General features: G+C 51.9%; 1 protein-coding gene across 2 annotated transcripts; it reads left to right on the top strand.

The window, feature by feature from the left end:
* Positions 1-9,191: 9,191 nt before the first annotated feature.
* Pcdh8 (protocadherin 8) lies at positions 9,192-13,749 on the top strand. 2 transcript variants are annotated; one of them, XM_021642796.2, is made up of 3 exons: positions 9,192-11,734; positions 12,231-12,438; positions 12,782-13,749. In XM_021642796.2, the coding sequence occupies exons 1-3, from the start codon at positions 9,392-9,394 to the stop codon at positions 13,156-13,158; spliced, it is 2,928 nt and encodes a 975-aa protein (XP_021498471.1). In that variant the 5' UTR covers positions 9,192-9,391; the 3' UTR covers positions 13,159-13,749. The 2 variants fall into 2 exon arrangements, with proteins under 2 accessions (XP_021498471.1, XP_021498470.1); XM_021642795.2 differs by having other exon boundaries at positions 9,192-12,025.
* The last annotated feature ends 4,483 nt before the right edge of the window (positions 13,750-18,232 follow it).

The raw sequence follows: 18,232 nt of genomic DNA, 5'->3' as shown, positions 1-18,232 counted from the left end.
CTCACGACCATCTGAAATTACATCTGATACTCTCTTCTGTCATTCAGATATGCATGCAAATAGAGTGCTCATATGTATAAGTAAATAAATTAGCAGGGTATGGTGGTGCACGCCTTTAATCCCAGCACTCAGGAAGGCAGAGGCAGGTGGACCTATGTGAGTTTGAGGCCAGCCTGCTCTACAAAGTGAGTCCAGGACTGCCAAGGCTACACAGAGAAATGCTGTCTCAGAAAACCACAAAAAGAAAGAAAAAGTAATCTTAATTTTTTTTTAATTTTTCTTATTTATTTATTTATTGGCAAATTCTGTTTTGATTTCACCTCTTCAGTCTCCTCCTGCAGGTCGGTCTCCACAGTTGACCCCCAAGGACAGCTTTTCCCGCTTGATCCCTGTAGACTCCGTAGCGTCTTACCCATAGAAGTCTCCTTCCAAAATTTTCTATTGACATCATTCTACTCCTGGCCAAAGCCACCCCAGTGCTCTTTTTACAAAATTCCAACAAAATCCCCACTAGGACTGATGAGAGGTAGGTACTCTATCACTCATTCCATGTTGTTCCCTCCTTCCAGCTCCCAGCCATGAGGGACTCGGGGACCAGCAGGACCCCCAACAGCCAAGGGGACAGAAGTCGCCCAGTTGCTATGTTCTGACAGTTCCTCATATCATTCTCCCCTGTGGGGGCACTGATTCCTCCATTAGCCCTCTTCTCAGCTCTCGGAGACCAGAGGCTACTATACAAAGTTTCTAAAGCAAAGCAAGATTGAGGCCCTGTGGGCAGCTGGGAGAGCTGAAGGTCCAAAAAGGGAGTGGGTCATTGTTCCCTACCTCTGGTTCCCACACTGGACACCAAAAGGGAGCTGGGGCCAGAGCAACAGGAATTTAGCCTTCATCCATTCCCTGACACAAATCATCTGCCATACTCCCCTAATCTTCCGGGCTCAGCCTTCTCACCTCGCCTCCTCAAAATTTTTCTGAAAGTGCCCCCAAGGCCTTCTTGGACTAACACATGATTCACGCCACCCTGTCAAAGAGGAGTTGGATTCAAATAAGGATACAACATGTGTGTGTGCTGAGGAAGTGGGGAGGGGGTACCACTCAGTTAAATGTTATCCAGGAAGGATCCCATCTCCTATTCTAGCTTTCTGCCCCTGTGCATTTTTTTTCCCCACATTTGCCTCTACTGACACAAGCAATGTTTGAGGCCTAGAGGCTGGGTCATTCTGGTAAGAAGTCATAAATTCATAAATTAATATTAACACTAGTGGTTATTTATAGACATCGTTTCTGTGTGACCAGGTAAGAGCCTCCTCAGGGCTGGGGCCTGCGGCAGGGTTCTAGGACTTCTGGGGGCTGTGGAGCGACATGTGTAAAAATGATTTCATCTAAACTCCCTGAGAGGTTTCATAGACCAAAGCACCTCTGAAGGACACAGAGACAATGGTAAGATTACCCAGAAATAAATGCTTCTGAAGTGGTCAGAAGGAATCAGAGTAAGGGGAATCCAGAGGCTGATAACTAATCCATCCGATTCCTGATTCCTTTTTTTTTTTTTTTTCTTTCCCCTGATTTGGACTTTTTTTTCCCCCAAAGCTACAGCCTGTCACTGTGCAAGTTTATCATCAGACATCACTCTGTCTCGATTACGGGTGACATGAGATCAATGACCTAAAACTGTTTTCAGATCAACCACAAAACTGATAACACCAGGCTCTACCAAACCATGGCTGGACCTGATTCTGGGTTTAATGCTGAGGCTGCCTTGTGAACCTCATTTCCATTTCAAAAGTGGATTGTGATCCACTTAAGAGCATGGGAGTTCAAACCGGAGATGCAGGCAGGGTCTCAGCCAGAAGTTCCCTACACTTGCCCAGAACAAAGGGGTCTGGGGGTGGGAGAAGGGGGTGGTTACAGGAGTAACTAGTCTGCGATTAAAATTTTTCTCTGTCTTAAAAGGGCTCCCTCCTTCTAATTCAAGCCTTTTTAAATCTTGTGAAATTTATTAATTACAAAAAAAAAAAAAAACTAAATTTGTAGCAGCGTGTTTTAGTCTCTGAAAGCGGTTATAATTCATTCAATTTCTTGAACTCTACAACTGCAGCGCGTGGCTTAAGCAGAGATTTGTGTTTCCTTCTCTCCTCACCGAGGGCTCCTCTGGTTACCTACAGCCTCTTTTTCTGCCATAAACTATCTAATCCATCTCAGTTCTGACTCAAGATGTCCACGAACCATAAACCAGGCCTCACCAGACCATACTCTACCCTCTCCCCGGCCGAAAGTGTCCAGGAAAAAAAATATCCCCCATTTTTCCCCCACATGCCTACACTGAATCCATGGGCTTTTAAGAAAACCCCGAGACCGTAAGTAGCTATGGAACACCTGATCCCATCCTTCTCCTTGTCCTTGACAGACAACCAACGCAAGACACACTGAGATAATTAAAGAGCTCACCCTAGCTGATCTCCAAAAAGCATGAATTTAAAGGGCAAATGAGAACTCTCCTTCCCACCACTGTCCTCCCTGAAACTGAACATCGAGGAAGAGATTCCCAGACAACTGCATTCCCCCGGAGGATGAGTGTTGAATGGAGTTCACAGCCGGGCTGCTCCTGTACTGCTTGGCTTGGTTAGAGGGGAGAATCTTATACCCGGAAACCCAATGTTCTGCCTCAGCTCATGGATAAGCAGGTGCCATCCCAAAGCATTTTTCCGTCTCCCGAGTCACTTTTCCGGTTGCATTATGCTTTTCTTCCAGGTGATAGTTTCAACTTCCTCCTCCATTTCCCTTTAACCCAATCAACCTATTTATTGATTCCAGGAGCAACGTCCCTGAAACAGCTCTTTATGGCCCCAAACCCAAATTCCTGGATGTGGCCCATAAAGCGCCTACCCGGTTTCCCTAGTCACTCTGTACCTGCCAGCTCCCTTCATGGAGCTCGCATTGCAGCCTCAGCCCTTCGTACACCTCAGTGTTCCTCTTGTGTAAAACGTCCTTCTCACCTCCATCGCTTTCCCTCTCCTATTACCCTTAGCTTATTTCCATTTATCTTCCAAATGCTACCTTCCCCTGGAAAATTACCCTGAGTACCCTCTTAACCCTGAACAATTGCTCACTCCCTCTGGGCTTCAACAGCATGCCTGCAGCACTGTTCTTGGACCCTGTAATAGGTCTCCAGTTGTTCTACTCTTCTGTAAGGAGCCACTTGTGACCATCAACATTGTCAGCCTTCATCACAGAATGCTTCATGCCCAGTTTGTTACAGTTAATGTCTGATGTGGGCATACTGGTTTTATTCAAAACGCATACTTCAGTCAGATTTCCTTGGTTTTCCCTTTAAAATTTGTGTGTGTTTATTATGTATGTGTGCAAGTGTACACGCGTGTGTGTAAGCATGGGTCCTGAGGACACAGGTTGACATCAAATGTCTTCCTCCACTGCTCTCCACCTTATTTTTTGAAACAAGATTTCTCTTTGAATCTAGAGCTTGCTGGTTGGGCTAGAATGACTGACCTGCAAGCCTCAGAGATGCTCTTACTTCTTTCTCCTCAACCCCGGAACTATACAGCCACATTAGCTTTTACTCCAGTGTTGGGGATCAGAACCCCGGCTTCACCATCTCCCCAGCTTACACAGATGTCCTTTCTCTGTTCCAGGATACCACACTGCATTTGGGATTTTGTATCTCCTTTTGCTCCTTTGGGCTTTTATGGCTTCTCAGGTTCTCCTTCGTTTTGATGACCTTGACAGTCAGTCTTGAGGAATAGTGATCAGCTGTTGTAGACTGTCGTTCAGTTGGGATTTGTGAGATATGTTTCTCATGATTAGACTAGGTTTATATGGTTCTAAGGAAGACCATAGACATAGAGGGCCATTTTCATCATATCACGTCTCAACATGACCTGGTACTTTTGATGTTGACTACCTTGTTAGGGTTTCTATTGCCGTAATGAAACATGAGCAGAAAGCGATTCAAGGAGAAAGTAGTTTATTTCAGTTGCACTTCCATATCAGTTCATCATCAAAGAAAGTCAGAGAGCAAGAACCTAGAGGTAGGAAGCAATGCAGAGGCTGTAGTTCTGTGCCCTGGCCTGTTCCTATGGCTTGCTTAGCCTGCTTTCTTATAACACCCAAGAACACCATCCTAGAGGTTGGCATCACCCGAAATGAGCTGGCCCCTCCCATTCCAATCACTAATGAAGAAGTGATCTACAGGCTTGCCTACAGCTTGATGTTGTGGAGGCATTTTCTCAACCGAGGCCCCTTCCTAGCAGACGGACTCTAGCTCGTGTCAAGCTGACGTAAAAACCAGGCAGCTCTTTGACTTTGATTACCTGTTTGAAACTGTAGATGAGAAATCTCTTCACTTTCTTCTCTAAATCACTTATTTATGGTTACAACAGGTTGCTTGTTTCTTACTGTCTATTCTCATAGCGCCTCACAGAGTCTGAGACTTAACAGAGGATGAGGGTAAAATAGACTTGACTTTGCCACCTGAAAATTCACACTCTGGGAGGTCAAGACCGAAGTACCACAAAAAAACATGACCGTGTTTAGAGACAGGAACTCCGAACAGAAATTCAAAAATAGAAGGAGTTATCAGGAACTGCTCAGGCACCTAGAGAGAAGGCAATATGGGGTCATGAAAAGAGGCAGCTATCTACCAGCCAAGGAGAGAAACCTTAGGCCTTGGACTTGATCATGGACTTTTTGCCTCCAAAAGCACGAGAAAGTAAACTTCTGTTGTTTTGGCCACTTGGTGGGCAGTGCTTTATTGCGGCAGCTCCAGCAGGTCAATGCCAAGGGGAAGCACGGGGCCAAACATTTTTCACACGTTGGTTTTGTACAGTCATGGAGGCTGCCTGCTGTTCTGTGGCATCCTAGAAAGGAAAGATTCTTAGTCCTCAGGAATCAGGGGTTGCTGCTGCTTAACCAATAACTACATCTGGGTGGTTTCAGTGATGACAGATGACTCTTGTGGAACTAGGTAGGGGGAAAGTGGACTGATACTTTTAAGCTATGGTCTGATTTCAACTATAGAAGACTTTCAAATAGCAAGAGGGCATGAAAGATGCTGAAATTCTCACATGATCATCTGCTCCTCTAACAGTCTATGTACCACTATACTCTTTTATTTCAAGAGAATGAGAAGAAGAAAAAAGCAGACCAGAAATAGATCTTTCTTTTTCCCTTTCTTTCTTGCCTCAAATCCTGTCCCTTTTCTCCTTCCTGAACAAATTCCTCACCTATGAAAGTGACTACTGCATAGTCTCTGATACTTTGCCCTGTGGTTTGTAGGGAAATAACCCATGTTCCTAGCCACCTGATAAGTATATCATTTTACACAGTTCTCAAGACAATTTTGACTGCTTCTATTATGATGCCCTTTTCCATAGATGAAGCAACTAAGACACAGAGAGATCAAGTGATGTGCTCAGGGTCTCACAACATGTCAGTGTAGTTAGGGAGATTGGAACCCAAGCATAACAGGCTATGATAAACACCATGTGCCACTTCCTGCCGAGTAAAGAAGGTCCCTCCAGAGTTTCCAACCACAGAGCTGGGTGGCCAAGACCTGGAAGTGGCCCAGAGTTTGGGGGCATCTGGCATTGGGATAAATCCAAAATCACTCTTCAAACAGCAGTTACCTTCACCCCAGAATGCCACATTGTTTGACTGCTGAGACAGAATTACCATGGAGAATGATGTTTTTGTTTTTTTTTTTTTTTTTTTGTTTTTTTTTTTGGTTTAGTGTAAAGTTTAAAACTCGTTATGGCAGTATAGACAGTGAAAAAAAATAGAGTAAGCATTTGGAGCTTACAGAGAGTTTTGTTGCATTTCCACATGTCGGTCCCAGTAAAACTCGGAGATTCGGGAATTCTAAGGGGTTTTTGCAAAAAGTGGCTTCATCTGTTATTTGCCTGGCAGAGCACCAGTGGTGCGATTCCATGGGCGATTTATTCAATGAAGCTAGTAGGGAGAAAAATCACGGGCCCTGAGTTTTGTTGTTATTGAAGATAAAATGTTAGAAAAATAGGCCCTCTCTCCATCCACCTTTTGAATTACAATTTCCAGCGAAGTCTGGTTTCCTTTCCTGGCAGACATAATCCTAATTAAAAATAAATTACATGCCGTACAGAATTTGAAATGGAAAAGATAATCCTATTACATATGAGAATATATCCTGATTTTTTTTTCTTTCCCGCTAAACTGTGGGAGATAGCAGATCAGGCTGAGCCCCCCATTGTCGCCGCTTTGAAAACTTTCCTGGAGCCCTAATCCGTCACGTGATGCTGTGTCAATGCCGAGGTCTGCACGCGAGCCTCACAATGCCGGCATTAGGCGCGGCGACCCAGACCCGGCTCTGCCCAGGCGGCGGCATTTGCATCCCGAGAAAACGCGGCCATTGTGGAGCCCTGTTTGTTCTCAGGATCGCCAGACAGTTGCGAGCGAAGTTGCTGAAAACCGAGAGAAAGGGGCTCCTTTGAGACCCTTTGGCATGATAACCAGGGGATCTGGGCAGCTTTTGTGGATGGATCCGCGCTGGGGACTTGCTCCCCGTCCCCCCCCCCTTGCGGTCTGCCCTCCCCGACTTTCCTCCAGACCTCGTCGTCCCCCAGCTCCCTCCTCCCTTCCCCCCCCCCAGCCCCGGGCGTCTCTCTTCCGCGGGGACTTGAAGTGGCCGCTGATGCTCCTCTTTCCATTATCTGGCGAGCGCGGGCGAGCAGCGGGAGCTCCCTGCTCGCGTGCCTTCACAGCCCGGGCCCCCAGCCCCGGGGGCACCCGCCGCGGGGTGCTCCCAGCAGCCCTGCCCCAGCCCCCACGACACTCCCCCCCCCAACCCCGGCTTCCCACAGCCTCTGAGCGGCCACGTCCGAGCCGCGAAGCCCCGCCGGCGGATGGGGCTTTGAACCTGGGGCTAACCTCCCCCCAACAGTTCCTGTTGAGGCTGGGTTTCTTGCTTGCTCTTCCCCCACTCCCCCGCGTTTTTTGCTCCTTCCAAATACTTCACTTTAGTCTCCGGGAGGAGAAAAAGGTGAAGGAAGTGCAAGGGATCAGACCTAGTATCCTGTTGGGCTCGGGCGGTTAAACCTGGAACCTCAGCTCCCAGGAGCTCCCACCTGATCACAGACACCTGATCGAATCCCGCCTCCTGCTCCCTGCGGGCCCAGGCCACGGCGTTCCCTGCTGGGTGGCACAGCATCTGAGACCCCGAAGTTCCCGGGGGAAGGGGGAGGGAGGACTCAGCACAGGGGGCTGCTGTCCATCGGGCGGGTTCTGAACCTGTTCGAGTCTGGGCCTGAGTGGGGCCACGATGGAACAGGGAAAGAACCTGGAAAGGTCAAGCCTAGGCCCGGGTCAGGGTGTTCCGGGGTCGGAAGGAAGACTGAGCACTACTCTGAATATGTTATTTCTTGAACAAGATCAAAAGCTAAGATGGCGCTTGGGAAGTAAATAGAGGGGGGAAAAATTATAAATTCGGGTCCTGTGGGGATTTTGCCTTTCTCTTGTCTCTGGGTGACGGCAGACATCTGGCCACCCTGCCTGCAAGTGCCAGGACCGGAAAGCGGAGGAGACGAAGGAAGCCCCCAAACTACCCACCGCCCCCACCCCAAATTCATAACCGTCTTTATTTAACAGCCAAGAAGCAACTCCAAAGGCCCCTCTCTCTCCTTCACCCCGCTGCTCAGCCAGAGCCAGCTCCGGGGTGCTCTCCCTACTCCGGGCAAAGCCGGGGACCTCGCAGAAGGACCGAGGCCCGGGTTCGGAAGCACACTGGCCGAACGCAACCCGCTCGGCGGACTGGCTGCCTGGCTCGTCTCTTCGGGGGCGTGTGACCTGTAGCTGCCCCCCCCCCTCCGCATTTACACCGCCTGTTCGGTGGAGCCCTTCAGGAAGAATCAATGAGGGTCAGCCTCGTTCCAGGTTGGCACCGTCCTCCAGCTAGGGGAGTGGGGGTACCTCTGGGGGGCGGCTCAGGGACCCACCCTGGGGAACTGTTAACGCCGGAGGCCCACAGCGTCACGGGCAGATGGTTAAGTCACCCCACGTTCGTGGCAGGTTTCGACGTCACGCTGTGGTTTTGTTCTGGTGGAGCAGGACAAGCGTGTTGCTTCCAGAGAGGCCCTATTAGAACAGAAAGAAAATCCTCTAAATAGGCGGAACAAGGCACCGGGAGGAAAAGGCCTCTAAATGCCCTTTAATAGGAGCCCGGCATTGTGTGGAATTGAGCGCCCATCACCGTTTAGCCCGAGAGTTATGGCAGTGATTGAGGATGAATAGAGGAACATAATGGATACATGTGGCGTTTTGCTCATTATACCCAAGTTAGCCCGACTCCACTGTGGAAGCTGCTCAACTTTCTCTCCCCCTCAGCTTGTCATAGGGAAATAATACAGACGTTGGGGCCTCCAATGGGATCGCCTGCCACGCCATTCTATTTCCACTACTAACGAGGGCTTCATGAGCCTTTGATACAGTCTGATCTTTGAAACCTTTCCAAATCTCCTCAAGCTTATGCTAAATCCTATTTGGAACTTTTTTTTTTCCTCCTCCCTTGCCTGCTAGCACCTAGAGCTTAAGAAAGCCGTTCGCGCGGCGCCGTGCATACTAACAGACATCACAGGGCTCTCTTCTGAAAGGCGAGTGGCACCTATGCTCGCGCGAGCAAAAACGCAGCCACGCGCACAAATTTCAATAACATCAGTCTTGCCCTGTCCTCCGGGCTTCTGCATCCATAGGCTATTCCCGGCGCCGTGGGAAGCTGGGAGAGATGGCAAAGCAAAGCCCGACTCCCCAAAGCAAGTTTGGAAGCCTCCGCGATGCAAAATAAAGGGGCGGGGCGGGGGGGGGAGACGCGGGATCTGGAGCCTCGGAAGAGAAGCCCGGCTTGCTGGCGCTTGGCCCGGGCTCCGGGAAGAAGAGGCGGGGTGCCAGGCTCCCTGAATCCCCAAACCATCTCATCCCAAGCAAGGCGCCGGCCGACAATGGGAGCCGGAGTTGTTAAAACAAAGGAATTGTTCCCTCACCTTCTTCCTTTCCCGTGTTCTCCCCCCCTCCCCCCCAGCCTTCCCACCGCGACCGGGTAGGCGGGGGCTGGCGGAGGAGCGGCGCTCCGGCTCGGCGGCCATTGGCTGCCCGCGTCCGGCGATTTGCATATGGGCGGCTATAAAGGCGGAGGCGGCGCGCGGCGGCGCAGCTCCAGCGGGGAGAAGGGGGCGGAGGCGCCGGGCGAGGGCGGGTCTGCGCGTCCTCCCAGCTAGCCCGAGCCGGAGCTGCAGCTCCGAGACTTCTCCGGCACAGGGCTCGCGGAAGCCCGGAGACCCGCGCTCCGATCCGCAGGCCGGAGGGAACTCCCCAGCTCAGCCTTTCCGAACAGCAACCGGGGCTGGGCGGCATGAGTCCTGGGAAGCGCTGGGGCAGCCCCTGCCTCTTCCCCTTGCAGCTCTTCAGTCTCTGCTGGGTGCTCTCCGTGGCCCAGAGCAAGACGGTCCGGTACAGCACCTTCGAAGAGGATGCACCCGGCACAGTCATCGGGACCCTCGCGGAAGACCTGCACATGAAAGTGTCCGGAGACACAAGCTTCCGCCTGATGAAGCAATTCAACAGCTCCCTGCTCCGGGTCCGCGAGGGCGACGGGCAGCTGACCGTCGGGGACGCGGGCCTGGACCGCGAGCGTCTGTGCGGCCAGTCCCCACAGTGCGTGCTGGCCTTCGACGTCGTCAGCTTCTCTCAGGAGCAGTTCCGGCTGGTGCACGTGGAGGTGGAGGTGAGGGACGTAAACGACCACGCGCCCCGCTTCCCCCGGGCCCAGATCCCGGTGGAGGTCTCGGAGAGCGCCCCCGTGGGCACGCGCATCCCCCTGGAGGTGCCTGTGGACGAGGACGTGGGCGCCAACGGGCTGCAGAGCGTCCGGCTGGCCGAGCCCCACAGCCCCTTCCGAGTGGAGCTGCAGACGCGCGCGGACGGCGCCCAGTGCGCCGACCTGGTGCTGCTGCAGGAGCTGGACCGCGAGAGCCAGGCCTCCTACAGCCTGGAGCTGGTGGCTCAGGACGGAGGGCGCCCTCCGCGGTCCGCCACGGCCGCCCTCAGCGTGCGCGTGCTGGATGCCAACGACCACAGCCCGGCCTTCCCGCAGGGCGCCGTGGCCGAGGTGGAGCTGGCCGAGGACGCCCCCGTGGGATCGCTGCTGCTCGACCTGGACGCTGCCGACCCGGACGAGGGTCCCAACGGCGACGTGGTGTTCGCCTTCGGCGCCCGCACCCCGCCCGAGGCCCGTCACCTCTTCCGGCTCGACCCCCGCTCCGGCCGCCTCACCCTGGCCGGCCAGGTGGACTACGAGCGGCAGGACACGTACGAGCTGGACGTGCGGGCCCAGGACCGGGGCCCGGGACCCCGGACAGCCACCTGCAAGGTCATCGTGCGCATCCGAGACGTCAACGACAACGCTCCCGATATCTCCATCACCCCCCTGGCCGCCCCGGGGGCCCCGGCTACCTCGCCCTTCGCCGCCTCCGCCGCCGCCGCCGCAGCAGCGCTCGGAGGGACCGATCCGGCCTCTCCGGCTGGGCCCGGGGCGCAGGAATCCGGCGCCACCTCGCTGGTGCCGGAGGGGGCGGCGCGCGAGAGCCTGGTGGCGCTGGTCAGCACCTCGGACAGGGACTCGGGAGCCAACGGGCAGGTGCGCTGCGCCCTCTACGGGCACGAGCACTTCCGGCTGCAGCCGGCCTACGCCGGCAGCTACCTGGTGGTGACGGCGGCGTCCCTGGACCGGGAGCGCATCGCCGAGTACAACCTGACGCTGGTGGCTGAAGACCGCGGCGCGCCCCCGCTGCGCACCGTCCGGCCCTACACGGTGCGCGTGGGCGACGAGAACGACAACGCGCCGCTCTTCACCAAGCCGGTCTACGAGGTGTCGGTGCGCGAGAACAACCCTCCCGGCGCCTACCTGGCCACGGTGGCCGCCCGGGACCCCGACCTGGGCCGCAACGGTCAGGTCACCTACCGCCTGCTGGAGGCCGAGGTGGGCCGCTCCGGGGAGGCCGTGTCCACTTACGTCTCGGTGGACCCGGCCACCGGAGCCATCTACGCCCTGCGTAGCTTCGACTATGAGACCCTGCGCCAGCTCGACGTGCGCGTCCAGGCCAGCGACGGCGGCTCCCCTCAGCTCTCCAGCAACGCCCTGGTGCAGGTGCGGGTGCTGGACCAGAACGACCACTCTCCGGTCCTCGTGCACCCGCCGCCGGCCAACGGCTCCCTGGAGATAGCCGTCCCTGGACGGTCCGCCAAGGACACGGCCGTGGCGCGCGTCCAGGCCCGGGATGCCGACGAAGGCGCCAACGGGGAGCTGACCTTCGACCTGCTGCAGCAGGAGCCACGCGAGGCCTTCTCCGTGGGCCGCCACACGGGGGAGATCGTGCTCACCGGAGACCTCTCCCAGGAGCCTCCGGGCCGCGTGTTCAAGGCCCTGCTGGTCGTCTCGGACGGCGGCCGCCCCCCTCTCGCCACCACGGCCACCGTCAGCTTCCTGGTGACGGCCGGAGGCGGGTCGGCGGCCGCGCCAGCCGGCGCCGGGAGCCCCGAGCACTCCCGGCCGCCGGGCTCCCGCCTCGCGCCGTCGGGGCCCTCGCTGCAGTGGGACACGCCGCTGATCGTCATCATCGTGCTAGCCGGGAGCTGCACCCTGCTGCTGGCCGCCATCATCGCCATCGCCACCACCTGCAACCGCCGCAAGAAGGAGGTGCGCAAAGGGGGGGCCCTCCGGGAAGAGCGGCCCGGGGCGGCGGGCGGCGGAGCCTCGGCCCCCGGCTCCCCGGAGGAGACCGCCCGGGGAGCCGGGCCCAGGCCCAACATGTTCGACGTGCTCACCTTCCCTGGCAGCGCCAAAGCGCCCTTTGGCAGCCCCGCGGCCGACGCGCCCCCGCCCGCGGTCGCCGCGGCCGAAGTGCCGGGCTCGGAGGGCGGCAGCGCCACGGGGGAGAGCGCCTGTCACTTCGAGGGGCAGCAGCGGCTCCGCGGCGCGCACGCCGAGGTGAGGCCTTCCTTCGGCTGGGCGCCCCCCCTCCGTGCTCCGCGGACAGGCTGGGAGAAGGGAGACCGGAGGGGGCGAGGGCGGGCTCTAGCGAGGGGATGCTTTGACCTGTCGCACTTGCTCTTTTTTTTTTTTTTTTTTCCTGCGCGTGTGTCCTGGCCAACCCTCCTCACGCCGTCTTCCCCTCCCCCATTCCTTGCTTCAGCCCTACGGCGCCTCTCCGGGCTTCGGGAAGGAGCCTGCGCCCCCGGTGGCGGTCTGGAAGGGCCACTCGTTCAACACCATCTCGGGCCGAGAGGCTGAGAAGTTCAGCGGCAAAGACAGCGGCAAGGGAGACAGCGACTTCAATGACAGCGACTCCGACATCAGCGGGGACGCTTTGAAAAAGGACCTCATCAACCACATGCAGAGCGGTAAGGACGCGCCTCCCCCCAGCCCGGCCCAGCGGTCCGCCCTCCCCTCCAGCCTGCCTGCCCGCTCGAAAGCCCTCTCCCCGGCCCCTCTTCTCGCCCCTCTCCCCAGTACTCCGGTCCCACCCGGACCCCCATTCTGCTGGGTGGGATGCTAGCCGTGGAGGGAGGGCGGTCCGCTAACTGCTTTGTGTTGTTGTTGCTGTGTTCTTGTTGTTCCCCCCCCCCCCCCCCAGCAGAAGAGCTACGCTTTGCATGATGTAATCTTCCCGAAAACACCTGTCTCTCCGGCTGCCCTGACCCTGCAGAGGCCTAACCTCGGGAAATTCTTTCTCTCTTTCTCTAGGACTGTGGGCGTGCACCGCTGAGTGCAAAATCCTGGGCCACTCTGACCGCTGCTGGAGCCCATCCTGTGCGGGACCCAGCGCACACCCGCCCCCGCCCCCGCCGGCCCAGATGTCCACCTTCTGTAAGAGCACGTCCCTGCCCCGGGACCCTCTGCGCAGAGACAACTACTACCAAGCTCAGCTGCCCAAGACGGTGGGGCTGCAGAGCGTCTACGAGAAAGTGCTGCACAGAGACTACGATAGGACGGTCACCCTGCTCTCCCCTCCCCGTCCGGGGAGGCTCCCGGACCTGCAGGAGATTGGGGTGCCCCTCTACGAGTCCCCTCCCGGTGGCAGATACGTGTCCCCGAAGAAGGGGGCCAATGACAATGTGTAATCTTACGCTGCATGTCTTCACACGCCTACACAGGTCACCCCGAGACGTCCCTAAGTTATTGACCGGTTTCAGTGTTGTAAATATGAATATTGCAAGATGTGCCTTAAAATGAAGTTGTTGGAAGCTATTTCCAATCACATTGGTACTGTTTGGTATTTGCAAACAACAAAAAAAAATGTAGTTAATGTAATTTTTATGAAATGTGTGCAGTATTTAATTTTTCTTATCACGCTGTTGACTTTAATTTCACTTGTGGCTTGCCATTTTCTTAGTGTTTTTAACCTGTACATTGTGTAATGTAATGTTTGTATATACTGAAATTTTGTTATATTTTTATATAATAAAAGCTAAGTGGAAGTTACTGCCAAAGGAATTGTCTGTAAGACAAAAAACAAAACATGTTGGAATTGCTTAATGGAATTTTATCTTTCACCAGAAACAACCTAGTGTCTGAGAAGTTTTGCCTTGCCAAGTCTAACAACTTGTAGATCTTGAGTCTGTGGTAGATTTCAAGTTACTGTTATTTAATTACATTTGGTTCTCTGTAAGCCCTGTCACTTATAAGCACAGTAATAAAGGATTTGTCATGTATTTGAAGAATCTGCTAATTGCTTTTCATGGAGTTGCCTGAAGTCAGGCATTCACAAATAATTTCAGTACCAGAATTAAACCTCCTTTCAAGAGCTAATTATTCGGGCATTGTCAATGCTTCTGGGATGCTGAGCCTGTGGTATTTGGGGTATTGAAAAGTCTTGCCCAATGACTGAAAACATTCGTTGACTTTGTAAAAATATTTATGACTCCCTATGCATCTGCTACTACGTAAAGTTCCTGCCCTCACATACCCCTTCAACAAATTATTTTTTGAGTATTTATCAAAAGGTGAAGGAAAGCTAAATTTGACTTGTTCCTCCACTAACTGAGCAAACATTTGTAAAGATTTTACCAGAGCCCAGTAACACCTTTAGGAGCTGAGACTGGAGGTTCACTGCTTATTAAAATGGTAGTGTCAAATCTTATGAAGGGGGAGGAGGAAGGACTGAAAGAGCCAGAGAGGTCGACAGCACAAGAAAACCTATGGAATCAACTAACCTGGGCCCATAGGTGTTCACAGAGACTGAACCACCAACCAAAAAGCATCCGTGGGACAGATGTAGGCTTCCCACACGTATGTAACAGACGTACAGATGTACAGCTTGGTCCTCTGAACAGCAGGAGCAGGGGCTGTCTCTGACTTTGTTGCCTGCCTTTGGATCCATTTCCCCTAACTGGATGGTCTTGTCTAGCCTCAAAAGAAGAAGAGGGGCCTAGTCCCACTACAACTTGATACACCAGGGTGGGTTGATGTCCATGGGGGGGGTATCTTCTTCTCTGAGGAGAAAGAGAGGGACCACAAAGAGAGAGGAGGTGAGAGGAGGAACCGGGAGAAGAGGAGAAAGGGAAAGTTCTGATTGGGATGTAAAGTAAATAAATTAAGGAAAAAGGATAATAGTATCAAAAAGACACACAAATAGGGTGCAGGCGCAGTACAGTGCTGGAGTGCTCGTTCTGGGTCTGGTTCCCCCGCACTGCAGTGGAGAGAGAACACACACACTGTGGATAAAATGACACATGAGTGGAATTTGGTTTAACATATCACACAGAAAAAAAGACGTGGAACTGTATGAAACAAGATTGATGAAATATGGCAGATGATATGAATACAGTGGTGGCATGGGTACACACGGATATGAAGAAGGTGACTCTGGAAGGTTTAAGATGGCCATTAAATCAGGCCTAGTGGCACTCGCCTTTCGTCCTAGCACTTGGGAGCTGGAGGCAGAAGAATCGGGAGTTCAAGACCAGCCTGGACTACATGAGACCTTGTCTTCAAAACGCAAAAGATAAAAAGGCATTAAATCATCTAAGCATATGTCTTCTGTGCATTTCATTTAAAACTAAAATGAAGATAATAATGAGAGTTGGCCTTTACTGAGGAAGCTTTTCTATATGCAAAGCTCTTTACAGAGTGTTCTATGTGAATTTAATTCTCCAACAACCTCCATGCCAGAGGAACTATGGTTAACTCAATTTTGCAAATAAGGAAACCGAAGTATAAGCAATTTGGGCAAAGCATTGATCATCAAACGCTAATAAGAGTCCAAGGTGAAAGTGAAACCCAGATCACTCAAATAAAAGGAAGCAATGAAAGAAGTCTGCAGAGTGTTTATTAATTTGGAAGAAAGAAAGAGGAGGAAAAGTCCAGTGTCTTGCCTTTACTGCTTATTATTTAGCGCCTTTATATGTGTGTCTGTGCTCCTTTATTACTAATTATGGGGTGAGACATGGTAACGAGTAGAGGGCCCCTCAAAGCTGCCCGTTGAAGTCATAATTGAAGCCAGTGGCAGGTCGGAGCTGAACAGCAGGTCAGGCACCCAGCGCTTCACCACCCACTGCCTGAGCAAAGTTCAGCGCTTTCTGCCAGCAGCTGAGCCGCGCATGCGCCTGACAGGCTGGCTGCCCAGCCCTCGGGGTCTAAAAGCAAACACCGATGTTTGTCCCTTACTAACCATCTCCCTAGCCAGGAAAACCCAGCTCCAGCAGACAGATCCCCAGGTAGGCATCTCGTAACAAGTGGCGCTCTGAGTCCCATCAAATGCAGAGCAGAAGGCTCTGAAAACATGCTGTCTCTGTGTAGTTGCTGACTGGAGCCTTCAAAGCAAATCAATGAGGGCTGGCAAGATGGCTCAGCAGATAAGGGTGCTTGCCGCCAAGCCTAACAAGCTGAGTTCGATCCCCACCCCCATCTCATTTGATGACGAGCACTGACGCCTGTAAGTTGTTTTCTGACTGCCATACGGGCACCCTAGCACATGAGGGTGCCCCCAGCACACAAAATTAGTCAGTAAGTGTAACTTTAAAATTTTCAAAATAATCTAGTGGCAGAAATGTTATTTTATTTTGAAATGCGCTAGCTACTTTATTTTTCCAAAACTTTGAGATTCAAAACCTCTGCAGTTTTATTATCATATTCTTTCTTTAAGAAAAGACCATGTTTTTTCCAAAGCAAACATACAATTTACTCCTTAAAATTATTTAGATTTAAAAAAGAGAACAGGGATCTATTCTAAGGGCCAGCATGGGGATGCTTTCTAGTTTTCTCTAGAAATGTCTACTTTTTTATTACATTTTAAAGAAAGTGCGTTGCTTTATTCAGTTAAATGGAGCAGTGTACATACAGAACACTTAGCACAATGCCTGGTCTTCAGTGATGTCCGCTCTATACTGCCCTACTTCCTCTTGGCTGTTTTCTGTGGAGCCAGACTCCACCATACTCTCAACCCAATCCACCCCAGAAGGGGACAAGTAGACCTGGGGCATCCGGTCTTGATGTAGCCCTTTTTTGCCCTCCACTTTTACCATTTTCACCAAGTAGATCAGAGCTGTCTGGGGAGCCAGCAGTTTACAAACAAGAACGGCTGAGGCAAACATCAACTCACATCTGTGGCGGTAACAGAAATCTCTCTCTGCAGGTGGGAGTTCACTGCACTTCGTGGTGAGCACCGGGACAGAGGATAGCCCTAAGGGGAGAAGAAGGGCACCGTGAAAGAAAGCTAAACCAGACATTACCTCTTTCCTATCTTCATCTCTGGCTCCATTGGCTTCAGCGTCCTAAACTTCTTCCTATAATAAAATACCCATCAAAGAAACCACTTCAGAAAATTTAAATGTAAGTGGTTTCAACATCTATTGAAAAATGCATTCTGAAATAGAGCTAAAACAGGATGCATGTCTCCAAATGCAAAGATATATGCCTATGGAGAATATATATATATATATATATATATATATATATATATATATATATTCAGGATGAGTTCCATGCTATAATTAGCTAACTATCTGGCTTATTACACTTGGCAAATATAAGCTCTTATCATCTGAAAATTCCATTTAAGAAAGCAAGCATATTCACTTTAGTACTGAACTCAGCAACAACAGTATAATTGGAATGCAGTAATTTTTGAAAGCAAACTGAAGCAGAATAAGACAATACTCGATGGACTACTGGGCTGTGCGACAACTCAGAAGAGACTTCAAAATGCTGCCCCGATTCTCCAATAGCCATAGCAGTAACTCAAGGGGTATTTATTGCTCCCTCTCCTCACAGGAAAGCAAACCACGATAGAATTCACCATAGGACCAAAATCAACTAACAAGTGAACAGCGGCTGGGAAGAGACACCAAGCTATTTTAACACTCACCGCTTAATACCTCATGTTAAATGTGCTCCTTCAGTGGGGGAGGGAGGAGATTCATTCATTACCGGAATTAGGACTTGTGTCACAAAACCTCCTGAAAGCACTTCGACATGTCAGCCGGAAACCTGACCAGTTTCACATAGAAACGGGAAGATCCCCTTTGCTAACCCAACCTGACACTTGGCTGTATTGCCGACACCTCCGGACTCAGCATTTCCAGTGAAAGCCATCTCCTCTACTCTGCTACAGTTAACCCTAAATTACCCCCATGGCCATTGTTTAAAGCTCAGTAAATGGAAGTGAAAATTAAAAAAAAAAAAAAAATCAACATAGTTTTAATATCCACTCTTCTTTTTTGTATGTTCTTTTTTTTTCTTTTCATTTCATACATGGGTACTGTATTTACAGCATTCCCACCCCTCTCTTTACCTCACCCAACTCCTCCTGTCTCTCACACTCCCTCTCAAATTCACAACCTCTTCTTCCTTCTTCTGTTGTGTTTGTTAACTATCTTCAGAACTGGCAGAAATACCTCAGCCCTCCCATTACTTTGAAGAACCCCATTTTGACCTGTGTTCTAGAAGCTCCCCTGAGGGTCTCCAGTAGTTCACCCCGTAATGATCCTCTACTGGTTTTGTGAGGTCACCCTGCTCCACTCTCCTCAGCCTCACTAATGGTTCCTGTGATTCCTTCCCAAGAACACTAACTGTTCCTAGTGTGTGATAATTAATCTTCACCATCAGCTTGACTGGATTGAGTCCACCTAGGAGACTGAAGAGGCACTCTGGGTGTGTCTGTAGGGGAATTGCCTAGTCTGTAGGGGACTAACTGAA

This window comes from Meriones unguiculatus, chromosome 9, assembly GCF_030254825.1.
Source record: "Meriones unguiculatus strain TT.TT164.6M chromosome 9, Bangor_MerUng_6.1, whole genome shotgun sequence".
Lineage (NCBI taxonomy): Eukaryota > Metazoa > Chordata > Mammalia > Rodentia > Muridae > Meriones > Meriones unguiculatus.
The sequence above is the reverse complement of the archived record's forward strand: the minus strand, read 5'-3'. Positions and strand labels throughout refer to the sequence as shown.